The sequence below is a fragment of the Anolis sagrei genome, chromosome 2, assembly GCF_037176765.1.
Source record: "Anolis sagrei isolate rAnoSag1 chromosome 2, rAnoSag1.mat, whole genome shotgun sequence".
Taxonomy (NCBI): Eukaryota; Metazoa; Chordata; class Lepidosauria; order Squamata; family Dactyloidae; genus Anolis; species Anolis sagrei.
The window spans coordinates 58,929,927-58,942,899 of NC_090022.1; the positions used below are offsets into that span (position 1 = coordinate 58,929,927).

Consider the following 12,973-nt stretch of genomic DNA (forward strand, 5'->3'; position numbering starts at 1 on the left):
AAGTTCTCCTACACTTATGCACAAGCTTGACATGCTATCTAATAGGACCATAACAAAGATCTTAGTTAAGGGTTTAACCCAGTTTCTCAACTACTTGGGATACCACCAGAACAAATGTTATAGATGTCTGTATTTTATTTATTTATTGTACAACAATGCATATTTATGAACTGAATTTGGCCAGATATGATATATAGACTGAGATTGCTATCCTGGACATTTTGTGTGTGTGTGAGTTAGGGATCAGTTAGCAAACAATGGCTTTTCTCCAGAAATTTGTTATTTATGGAACATTTTACACGAAATGACGTGAAACCAATTTTTAGGATTGTAGATGCTGCCGCAAAATGTCTCAGTGCATTTTGTTTATTTTCTTAAAAGCACATGTGCATAATTCAGTTGTAAAGATGAACTGCAGGCTATAACATTGTTTTTTAAAACTAGGGTGAAAGAAAGAAGCTGGTCCGAGCAGGATCTCTCATCACTTCCTCTCTGAAATCACCTCCTACTGAACCTGAGGTGGAATACTTGGGGTCAGGAGGAAAAGAAAACAACAATTAAAGAGACAAAATGATTGAATGGTTTGTTTTTCATTCAGCTACAATCTTACTAAGAAAAATGACACACCCACACATATATCATTAGATCTAATATTTTTAATTATAGTATTTTAATAGCATCTCAGATAATGCATTGCAAATATTAAAGTGGAAAGATAATTTAGCTTTCATAAAATTGTTCACATCTGAAACCTTTATTGCCACATATTCCGTTTACCTGCCTTGGTAGCTGTCTCGTTTAGGAGATAGTTTTCTGTCTAACTCTCTAACTGAGCTTGGAGAGGGAAATGCAAGTGTTTACATTATTTCCTTTTAAATGGACTGTGATATGTCAAGGCAATGTATTATTGTTAAAGGTTTCTCAGAGAGTCTTTAAGAGGGTTAAACAGCACATCAGTAATCAAAGGAGAAGGTTTGTCAGCGGTTAATTCTATACAGAATTTTCCCAGAGCAGTTAAAGTCATTTCATCTTTTTGTCTGTTTTTATTAGTTCCATCTTGAAAACTTTCTTCAAGGTGAGTGACAGTTCAGTGTAATTAACTCTGTTCTTAGTGCTTTTTTAAATGCATGGTTAATGGGCAAGTGTATGTTATTAAACATCCTGTTTCCCTAGATCTTAAAGAAATTTCAGTGGTGAATTCATGTCTGTCCATAAAAGATTTTCTATTCAGTAGCTATTTGTAGAATTAGTAGAAATTCCTTAAGGGACAAACCCTGAACACTGATCTCAACTGTTGAGTTTACATTAGGAAACAAATAGCCCATGGGGCCACTTCATAATTCCAAGTGTTCCTGAGTGATAGCAGATGTTTGCAATTCTTCGTAATCTAGTTCCCACTCCAATTTAGTAGTTGTAACTGCTTTAATTACTTTACACATTCAGCTCGTGACTTTTGATCAATCCCATGGAAGCTTTTCTCTGGAGTTTCATAAGGCTCTCTGCAATGTATCTCAACTCTTGCAAGAAACTGATATCAACTGTAGGCTTGATATTAGAATTAGGATCTAACCTTTGCTTATCTGACATTCCGTCTTATCCAACGCTCTTATCCAATGCCCCCCCCTTTCCCCCAGCATTTCCCCTTCAATTAAAGGAGCGCTTCCCAACTCTCTCTCCATTCCCAATAAGTGAAAAAGACAAGACGAGGAAGAGGAAGGAAATGGGAAAAAGAGGCAGAACCAGAAGTGGAAGTGTCCTCCCTTCTCCCCCTTGTGATTTCCATGCTCCTTTTCCACATCTGGGTGCTTCCTGCTGGGCCGCTCTAGCCCTGAGGCATTGCCTTGCCTTAACCCTTTGAGTCCCTGTTGTTAGTATTCTTGGTGTTTAGTGCTGCGTCAGATGGGTAACAGTAGGAGACTCCATATTATCCAACATCTTCATTTATCTGATGTTCTGCTGGCCCTTTTATGTTGGATAAGTGAGACTCTACTGTATAACCACAGTGTTTCATCAGTCTCAGATATAAATCCTATTGCTATTCACAGCTAGAGTGAACAAATTGCATTCATGGAAACTTGGTAAGTCAAGACATTTATACCTATAAATGATCAGGTTGTGTATGTGAAAAGCAATAGCACTGCAACATTCACTTTTAAAAATGGTTGTCAAGGAAAAACTGGCCATCTTTAAAATGGAACTTGTTACCTCATCATTATCCCCACATTTTTGTAATTTCTATTGCTATTTATACACACAACCTTTTTATTCATCAAGATAAACATATATTCCTAGGCACTTTATCCACACATCTGATGAAGTCTATGAAGGCTTTTGTGGCCAACTTCTTCCTCTCAATTAGTTTCAAAGGTGAAACAAGATTGCTTTGCATACTGATCCAGATTTAAAAGGCTATGTCTTTGAATTTTTACTGATGAAAACATGGTTAGTTTTGTGAAAAATCCTATTTCCAGTACACAAGCGAATGCATCAGTGCAGAAAACATTTGTGTGTGTGTGCGTGGGAGGGTGCACAAAAATCCATATGTTTTTCTACACAGAATAATTAATTCTACTGCATCATTTAAGGAGATTTGAATATGGGGAAACTGAGGAGGAATATTAGTTTCCCCTCCCACAATAGGAAAAAAGCTAGAAGTAGGTGCAAATCACAATACATATATTAAAATTGTTGGTTTGGGGATGAGGCGACAGGTTTGCCATCCCCACAAGTTTTGCATATCTTTTTTTTAAAGTTTTGCATATCTTTAATAATCCCTGCATGTGAAAACAAAATAGTCCTGCAATTATATCTCTATTCTGTTATATACTAAAAAGCTGCATTCTGTGTTCGAATTATACACAAATAAAATATGTAGTTGAGCTGAATAGTAGGACCAAAGAAAAAGCAATACTCCTTTAACAAATTAGTTTTTGGAACTTGCTTCCAAATATTTGAGAAATGCCACAATAATAGTTAAGAAAATTTTGGCATTTCCTTTCCCTCACAATTATCAGTATCAGAAAACACAGAGATGCACAAGAATTCAAAGAAATGTGATAAAGTAGGATACATGATATTTAAGAGAAAAAACTCTTACAGGTTGAATTTTAAGCTGCCCAAACCAGCTCATCCATTGCTAATTGTACCTCTGCGCTCAGTTACACAAGAGGGGCTTTTTCATGTATTGTGCCTTGGTATAAAACTCACTGCAGTATCAGTTGAACATTTGATGTGAATCCTTGAGTTTGAGTTGGACAGTAGCACTGTATCTCTAAGCAACAGAAGAAAGAAACTGTACTTAATGGGCCTTTCTGTTCTGAGAGAGTAGCGTCATGCTGTTTCTAAGCAGTGAATGCTGAATTTAAGGTCTCTTCAGTATTTCTTTTGCAGATATTTTTATTCAGCAATGTTCAATGGAAACACACTCTTTTGATTGTGCTTTCATACATAGAAACTAATATGGAGATACTCAATTGTGAATTTTGATATATCTGATAAACTGGTTTCTGGCCAATGGGGAAAAGGTTACTTTTTAGACTGTAGCTTCCAGAATCTCCAGGTAGAGGAATTAGGTAGCCAAAAAGGTTACAATTGCTGCCACTGGTCCCTTGAGATTTATGTCACCCTACATCTCATACCCTAAATTTCCAGGATCACTTTTTTGTCTTAACAAATTTTACATAGTTGCCTTGAGTTTATCTTTGAGGGAAAATGTGAGGTTTAACTAAAAATCATCATCATCAATTCAGAGTTGGAATGAACCACAAACAAATTCTAGGCTAACTCAATGCAATACTAGAATATTGGAATACCCCTGAAAGAGGTCCATCCAAACTTGCTTAAAAACACCCAAAGAAGCAGAGTCCACCACTTTTGAAACAATGCATTCCTCTGTCAAACAGCTCCTGCACTCAAAATTTTCTTACTAAAATTTGGATGGACAATCTTTTATTGTAATTTGATTCCATTGTTTCATTTTCTAGTATCTGGAGTGGCAGAAAATAACCTTGTTCCATCTCCTACTTAACATTTCTTCAAATATTAAAAGATGGCTTTTACATTATTTCTCAATCTTATTTCTCCGTCTCTAAACTAAACTTTAGTAAGGAGATGCTCATGATAATGTTTTTATGGCTTTGTATGTTTTTTATATTATATGCTAAATATTTTAATAGTATTTTATAATTGTTTTACTTGTTTTATAATTGTTGAGGCATTGGATTGTTGCCGACTGTGAGCTGCCTTGAGTTGCCTCTGGGCTGAAAAAAGCGGTACACAAATATGGTAAATAAATAAATAAATAAATATACCGAACTCCTGGAACCTGTCCTCATAGGTTGTTGTTAATGGTCATCTTGACCACCACCCTCTGGACATGTTCCAACTTGTCAATATGCTTCTTGAACTATAGTGTCTAGAAGTGGGCACTACGATTAAAAGTTTAAAAAGGTATATGGAAACAAAGTGATTTTGATGTTGTATGGGGAAAATTTGTTGTAAATGGTTTAAAAAACAAAGAAGGAAAGTTACCGTCACAAGAAGAATTGAAATTTTGGACAGACGATATGTAAAAGTTGTGGCTTGATATGGGGGGAGGGGAGCATAGTGGTGGGAAAAAAGGGGGAAAATGCTTAAGCAGAATAATAAGATTATATGTTAAAGAGTGCGTTGAATAATATGTAACTACTATAACCAAACGCATAACAAATGTAATAACTATGATAAAACAATACAAATATATTTTTTAAAAAGAACTGGGCACAATGTTCCTTTTCAAGCTGAATAAAACAAAATAGAATGGCACTACGACATTCCTTGATTTGGACACTATTCTCCTATTGATACAGCCTAGATTTGAATTGATCGTTGTTTTTGGCCACTGCATCAAAATGTTAACTCATTTTAGATTGTGGTCCCTTATGACCCAAATATTATTTTCATGCATTGATGTCAATCCAATTATGACCAATCTTATATTTGTGTACTGTACTTGTTTTTCCTGCATAAATATAGCACTTCACATTTATACCTATTGGTGTCCATTATATTTCTTTTGCCCTAGCTTTCTAATCTGGCAAAAATACTGTGAATTCTAATCCTGTTGTGTAGAAAATTGGCTACTCCTTCCAACTTAGGGTCATCTGCAAATTGAATAAGCATTCTATTTCTGTACTGCTGCTATTATGACTAATAGTAATAACACTAGGAGTAGGATTAATAGTATAATAAGATTAAGTCGCCCCCGGGCTGAGAATTGCGGTATATAAGCGTAGTAAATAAATAAATAAAATAAAATAAATAAGTGCTTCACGGATTGTAAGCAAGTGTTACCACCAAACTTTTCTGCTAATTTACTTTTGCTGTTTATATCACTTTTGACCTTACGAGATGGGCAGTTTTCCCAGTCTCTGTGCACTGCTGGCACGCTGCAGGACCCAATTAAATGACACCGGGCTACCTCCTGTGGGGCTCCATGCTAGCTGCATGTCAGCAGCTTGCAGAGACAGAGCCCTGAGGAATCAGGTGACTACCTGTCTCCTCATACAAGAAGCTAGGGACAGAACAGGAGGAAGCCGGAGACAGCAGGGAAACATGGGATGACAGCCCACAACTCATGACAGTAACAGTACAAAGCAGAATGCTGCCCCACAGTTTCCCCTGGCTGTCCCCCTCAGCTTCTGTACCTCCATGTGATGAGGTCCTTAATGTATTTCCTTTTTCTGATGTACAATTGATCTGTGCAACTTCTAAAGCATTACATAGAAACACACAATGTAAAAGGATAACATCTGCAATTCAGATAAAGTATTTGGACTGTGACTTACAGGGAGGAATTGGATGTTTGCTGTTAAACTTGTAAAAATCTGAAAAATACAAAAATATATTTTAAAAAATGTATGATCTTGGATCACCATCTACTTTTCTGACATTTTTTAGATGTGCATATTGTACTTTCTGCAGGATGGTCTCATTCATCTAAGCAGACAGTGCAAATTAGCAAAACCTGGATACATTGTTCCTTAGATTTATGATGTATTCATTGATGTCCAGGCCCTTGCATTGATCATTGTGGTCCATGAACTGAACATAAGATGCTAATATTGATCTAGTTGGCATTCTGCCCTTCTGCCAGACCACATAGATTATATTTCTTGTATGCATTTTTGTACCCTGACTTCAACATAAAATGCATGCTTACCTAGAATTCAATTTGCCTATGTTTAATGTGGTTTATTCCAGGTAAGTGTATATCTAATGATACTTTATTTTTTATTTTTTTATTTACTTGTGCGCTGCCCTTCTCAACCCTTAGGGAGACTCAGAGTGGCTTCACATATTGGCAATAATTAAATGCCTTAAAACATTTCTACATTAAAAACAAAGAATTAAAACATGTAAAATAGTCACATCAATTATTAAAATCACATAATCCATAATCCATAATACCTTATTCTTATCCCTCTATTTGTAATGTAAAGATCTGAAGTGTTGTTGTTGTTGTTCTGAGCAATAGTTGTGCAGCAATGTCTTTAGAAATCAGCCTAGAAATAAATCTTCAGGGTATTATGTGTAGGTGATGTTGTATAATCTGCCTATTTTTCTTCAGAATTCTTTTAAGAAGTCAGTTGTAAAGAAAAATGTTGTCCAAGAGTTTTGATACATTTTTCCAAAATTTTATCAGACAGGAAGCACTGCTTGCTGCCATCAGCGAAAAAGATGCAAACATTGCCTTGCTTGAACTGTCTGCGTCAAAGAAGAAGAAAACGCAAGAAGAAGTGATGGCTTTGAAAAGAGAAAAAGACAGATTAGTCCATCAGTTAAAACAGCAGGTTGGAAATTTCTCCTTTCTCTTTATTCTTTCTGGAAGTTTGACCTTAAAATCCCTGTTTAAAGTTTTTTTTCTAACTTTAAACTAAGTCTTTAAACCAAGCCTGCCTTGTGACAGCCAGAGAAAAAGGTAGGACAAGGATGTATGTTGCCTTACTACTCTTTAATTGGCATTTTGTAATTTGTTGCATGACTGACTTGTCTAATATATTGGATCAAACACATCCTGTTTTCCCTCTTTCCATCATGACAATCACTTTACTGATAAAACAACAGAGAGCATCATACTGTGATGTTTTCCTCCAACAAAAGCCTACTAACCATCCTACTTCTTCCCCATTTTGTATATTGTTATATTATAGCTGCTTGCTCAAAGGTTGTATGACAGTTGCTTGTTTGCTTTTTGCAAGGTTATCTGGAAGTTACAGATGTAACTGGATAGCAGAAACTGGACTATAATTTGCTTCAGTTCTAAACATGCACATTGTATGAGTGTTTAAGATAATATAATAGCATTTATCTGTTAGTAATAATTAAATTGCATTCCCTTTTTATGTTGTAATGATAATAAAACTAATCACAAAAATAATCTGTAGTGTGTTGTGAGGTATCAATTATTATGTTTCATTGGGCAAGGGAGATCCGAGTCCTACTCCATGATGTTCTCTAGGTCACCAATCCTTCAGGCTTACCTGACTTTTAGAGCTGGTAGGAGAATAAAATGGATACATGTGCTTCCCTTTCAATGAAGGATGAGCTAAAACTTGCATGAAAAACATCCAACTAACTAATGTATATTATTTTCCATGGGACTGACTATTTCTCAGTACTGTGAAGTCTTTAATGGTTATACCTACTGCCCTTGCTTCACCTAAAGAGATGGATGCTCAGATAACCTAAACGTCAAAAGCTGTGGTGTGGAATGTGTTGTCAACCCTCTTTCTCCTGTAGAAAATCTGGGGAAATGGAAATGAGTTGATAATGTTTACTGAATGTTTGTGTGGCAGTTTCAGACTTCAGTTTCATTACTGTGACTTGTGTGAAGTAGGAAACCATACCAGACAAAGCCATACCTGTCTCTCCCAACCCATTGCCAGTTGCCAACCAATTCTTTAGAACTCAAGTCATTCACAGATGAGCATGCCATTGTATTGGATCCCTCTTGCCCCTTATTTCAATGTAATGATTCTGCCCTTTGAATCATACATGTGATGCTATACCTCTGTCCCCTTCAAAGCAATAGAATGTAAAACTATTGCTTTGTACTAAAAGTCCCCACTTTTCCTGTAGTTCTGACCTCATGCGCCTAATCATTACAGCTTTTTCCTACAGGTGTATAGAAATAGGAAACAGCCCCAGAGCATGAACTATCCTTCTATTTGTGATGCTGACTTCATCACAGACAATGGTGCCAAGTACCTGGGTTCCAGACATGATGTACCCATGCCTCAGGTCAGTCAGCAATGTAGGAGACATTTTGCCCAAATGTTATAAGCGTAGTCCATCAACACCTGGTTGACGTCTTACTTTTACAAATTGATTCCTGAATTGTCTACGGCCACTGTGGGATGGCATGGATACCAACATCTCTAAAAGATTTATCCTGGTTATTATATATCATCCTACTTTTTCATTTTTATTAATCTCTGGGGACAGATGTAGGCAGACTTTAAAAATAACTTCCCATCATTCCATCAGATTCTAGTACAAGATTTGGTTATGCCCCCCCCCCCCTCCCAAGCTATTGGCAGAATAAAACATTTGTTTGTGTCATGATGCATCAGGAGGAGTATGCAAGGCTATATAATTGGACATGGCTTTTGAGAAAGTTTATTGGCCATTTTGTGCTCCCTCCTTCTTTGCCTCTATACAGCACTGGATTTTCCAAAAAACCTATGACGTAAAATGTTTTGCTATGTTCTCTGCTATCTTTGGATACCATTTTGCACCTCCCCTCCTGTTCCATGTAAATCATGGTAGAATCTTTAGTTTAATGTTACATATCTGTAACATTAAACTAAATACTTAAACTACTTAATTTTGATTGGTTCTCTTTGAAATTTCCAGTAATATAGCAGGATGATAGAATTCACTTAATGCTCCAAGATCACCTACTTAGGAAACAGTGCTGAATCCCATAAAACCCTCAGATCCCTTCGGGGGATGAGGCTGAGAAGGAGCCACAGAATTAATTAGACTTAATTGGGTTCTCATAGTCAAATTCATGCCAATGGCTGTCATGTTGACAATTTCTGAAGTTACTGATGTTGTGGCTTATTTTCATTAACTTCTATATTCAGGCATCATTGTTGGGTTGTAAGGGCAATGTGTAATTCTCCACAATTTCTACAATTTCTATAATCTGTTATCATTGGCTACATTGGATATATCTGGTGGGAACTGCAGCCCAAGTAGTAAAGAAGTGACCCCTGTTTTAGCATGACTAATCATCAGAGCCTATGATTGGTTAACCAGTTAAATGGACCCTCATGCTGGAGACCATCAAGGGAACTTGTTTTGTCCACAGCATGTTTTAGAATATACCATCTCCAACAAATTACTAGGAATCATGCATCTCATCAAAACAATGTGTATCATTGCTTGTGAGAAAACAGTGTTGCTGAAAATTATAGCAGTTTTACTGTGTCCTAGCCAACATGGAATGGCCTGGTCCAGCTGTGCCAGGGGCATATACCAGGGGCATATATCAGCCCTCACGGCAGGACCCGTAGCAACCTTTGCTGTTGCAGGACACAACAACCGGAAGGAGTTATGGAGCCCCTTGGCGAGGGCAGCAACAGCAGCCACAGCCAGGTGCAGAAGAGCCGCCCCTCCCTCTCTTGGGTTCTGGGCTCCTCACAACCTCTGTGGATGCTTACCATAGATGCAGGCAAAACGTCAGGAGAGAATGCCTCTAGAACATGGCCATATAGCCCGAAAAAACCTACAATAACCCAACAACAACATTGTTTTACAACACCCACCCCACCCCAAATTATATTAAATTTTATTGGCAAAAGGTCCAGAAGTAAAATTTGGTTTCATTGGTTTCTATATCTCATCCTAAAATAGTTTCATTGATTTCTATGTCTTGCCTCCTTCATTTAAACTAGAAGTCCAAATGCTAGTAAGGAATACAGTACAACCTCGTATTTTAAGGACTGATATTCGTGGTTGTCATTTATCCTCATCTGACAAAATAGATACTCTCCAACAATTTCCTAGGTTCTCTGGTGTGGCTCTATGGTATTCTTGGGCTAGTATCCTTAATTTCAATAGGGTTCATTAGTATGAATGGTTTCACGTATCAATACAAAGTAATTCTGTTTTTCCAACGGAAACAATCCCCTTCACTGTTTTATTTGGTTTAATCCAACTAGTACACTTCAGAGTCATATGCCCTCTGTTGCTGTCAGAAAACCCAATGTTGTCCATGGAAACTGGATATGTACAAAGGTCTAATACCATTGTCCTGTGTACTTCACAAAGAATATTTTCTATGTTATACTTTTTATTGTATGTTTAGGCAATGTGGCTTGGTTTTTAAAAAGTATTAATCCCGAGGTTCAAGCAGTCAGTATTGTTAAACTTAGTGGATTAACCCAATATAACAGATTGTCTCAAAGAGCTCTATTGTGATTGGGTGATGGCCAAGTATACCGATTGCATCAGAATGTGTAATGTTTCTCAGACGTATGCTGAGACAGAATTGCCAAAACTCAAACATATCCAGGTTTGTTTCAGACATAGATAGCAATAACATTCCAAACTATTTGGTGGACTCTTTGAGCTTCCTACTTTAGGTAGGGCCACTTGCTCTCTAAAATTATTCCATGTCACATTTTCAAGGACTGTGAAATAATAAACTCTCTCTGAAATGATTTGAGAGGAAGAGTGTTTATTACATGAGCAAGAAAAGCACAGTGGTCAGGTCCCAAAAATGGGATGTTTTCATGAGAGAGAAAACTGCTTATATATGGACCCTTACTTTCCATGTTGTCATTTCTACTGCCAAGTTGATATAAGACATGAATTGTTGGTTCTAGGGTGGACAGTAGCACCTTTGAAATGGGCATGGGATTTGTGTGTTGGTACTCAAAAGGAAATAGCGATAGTGCAGTGGTGTTGTTCAGTCCTTTTGCTGCTTGAACCTGAACCCAAAACCTAAACTGCCCTCTTTTCTTACAAAATACAGTCCTGCTTCATTTTTTGATGCTAGGTCAACTTTTCTGATAATGTTTGGTTCTGTTGTGTTTCCTCCTTTTGCTTTCCTATCTCTTATTATCACCATGTGGTCAATATATTTCTGGATGTTGTTGGTATATTCTTGAATGCCAGCACAGAATCTTATACTTTCTTTGTGTTATACTTTTTTAGTGGGAGCATAGGTTTGGATCATTCCTGTCCATGATGGATACTCTGCTACAGTTTTCCTGTCCTCACGTTTCTTTCATTTTAGGTTTGATAGCCAATTTTCTATTTTAATGAGTGCTATTATGATTTCTCAAATATTTTATCAAACATCAGAGCAGACAGTGAGATTGGAAACAGCTTGGGAAATGAAGGTTTTCAGGGAGCAACCTTGTTTTCTGCTGCCCTGGAGACTAGGACGCGGAACAATGACTTTGAACTATAAGGAGATTCCATCTGAACATTCAGAAGAACTTCCTGACTGTGAGAGCTGTTCAGCAGTGGAGCTCTCTGCCGTGGGGTGTTTTGGAGGCTCCTTCTTTGGAGGCTTTTAAACAGAGGCTGGATGGCCATCTGTCAGGGGTGCTTTGAATGCAGTTTTCCTGTTTCTTGGCAGGTAGTTGGACTGGATGGCCCACGAGGTCTCTTCCAACTTTGTAATTCTGTGATTCTATAGTTGCATTTCATAGCTGACTTTATTAATGTTACTTTTGAAATGGTTTACAAAATGAAGAATTACACATGGGAAATAATAGATTGGTACTTGAGTCCCAAGCTGAGTCTTAGGCAAGCTTACTCTGAATGAAAATTCCATTTGATTTTAATGTAACTTATTTTCAAGAAATTGTTATCCTACAAGCATGTGGGGGGTGCAAGCTCCAATGAACACAAGAAAATTTACTTTCAGAATTTTCAGAATATTCTTGGGATAAGGGGGTTGCTGTATATGAGGTAGAGTCTTGCCATATGAAGGGCTAAAATGGGGCTTGTGCAAGACCTCATTGGGTAATATTACTCAGATTGAACCACCCGACATCTGCTGGGAAGTAGCAGCCAATAATGAAAGAACCAAGGTAGTGACATCTCCGGCCCATCCCCTGTTTGGATATCAGCCAGCACGCCAAAGCCTTAATCAAGAAATAGTTTTCTAAGATCTACAGAGATACTTCCAGGAACACCTCAACAAGCGAGAGTCCAAAAGTGGGAGGTTAAAACCCAGCACCTCAATCAGTGACTGAGACTGGATGAGAGACTCCCTTCTGGGCACACAGAAGACTGGGAGACCCAGAAGGCACTGAACAGGCTGTGCTCTGGCACCACAAGATGCAGAGCCAACCTTAAGAAATGGGGCTTAAAAGTGGAGTCCACGACATGTGAATGCGGAGAAGAGCAAACCGCAGGCTTCCTACTACAATGCAGCCCGAGCCCTGCCACATGCACAATGGAGGACCTTCTTATAGCAACACCAAAGGCACTCCAAGTGGCCAGATACTGGTCAAAAGACATTTAATATATTGGCAAGTTTTTAAACTTTGTGTTTTTAAATACATAGCAGCTGTACTTTTGGTTTGCTCCTGATACGATAAATAAATAAACAAACTTAGATGAAATGAAACAAAAGGCCCTATGTTTAAAATACTCATTTCTGTATTTGTATCGTCAATGGAAAACACTGGACTCACCGCAGAATGCTAAAATATCCTTAGTAGCTTTCACTGAGGAGGTCTGATAGACTTCAATGTGTATGGAGGGCACTTTTTTAAATGACATGTTTAAGACTCCTTAAATCTTGTGCTTGTCAACTTTTGGTCTGTTTCTTTAACTGAATGAGAAAAATATAATGAAGAAAGCAGAGGCCCAGCTTAGAGAATGTGCCCGAAGAGAGCAGATTGAAAGGGGACATAAATCATATATATTGTAGCTCTGCGTCAATAAAAGAACTATTCTGAGGTTT

At 37.5% G+C, this 12,973-nt stretch overlaps 1 protein-coding gene across 18 annotated transcripts in view; it reads left to right on the forward strand.

Annotated features, from left to right (window-relative positions):
- Nucleotides 1-12,973, forward strand: part of ERC2 (ELKS/RAB6-interacting/CAST family member 2) — a 691,106-nt gene that overhangs the window by 477,889 nt on the left and 200,244 nt on the right. For 13 of the 18 annotated variants that reach the window (XM_067463537.1, XM_067463536.1, XM_067463539.1 and 10 more), the window contains 2 exons: nt 6,683-6,830; nt 8,161-8,280. In XM_067463537.1, coding sequence (XP_067319638.1) covers nt 6,683-6,830; nt 8,161-8,280 — 268 coding nt within the window. The remainder of the gene's footprint in view (nt 1-6,682; nt 6,831-8,160; nt 8,281-12,973) is intronic. The other 5 variants (XM_067463546.1, XM_060766075.2, XM_060766074.2 and 2 more) reach the window with 1 other exon arrangement.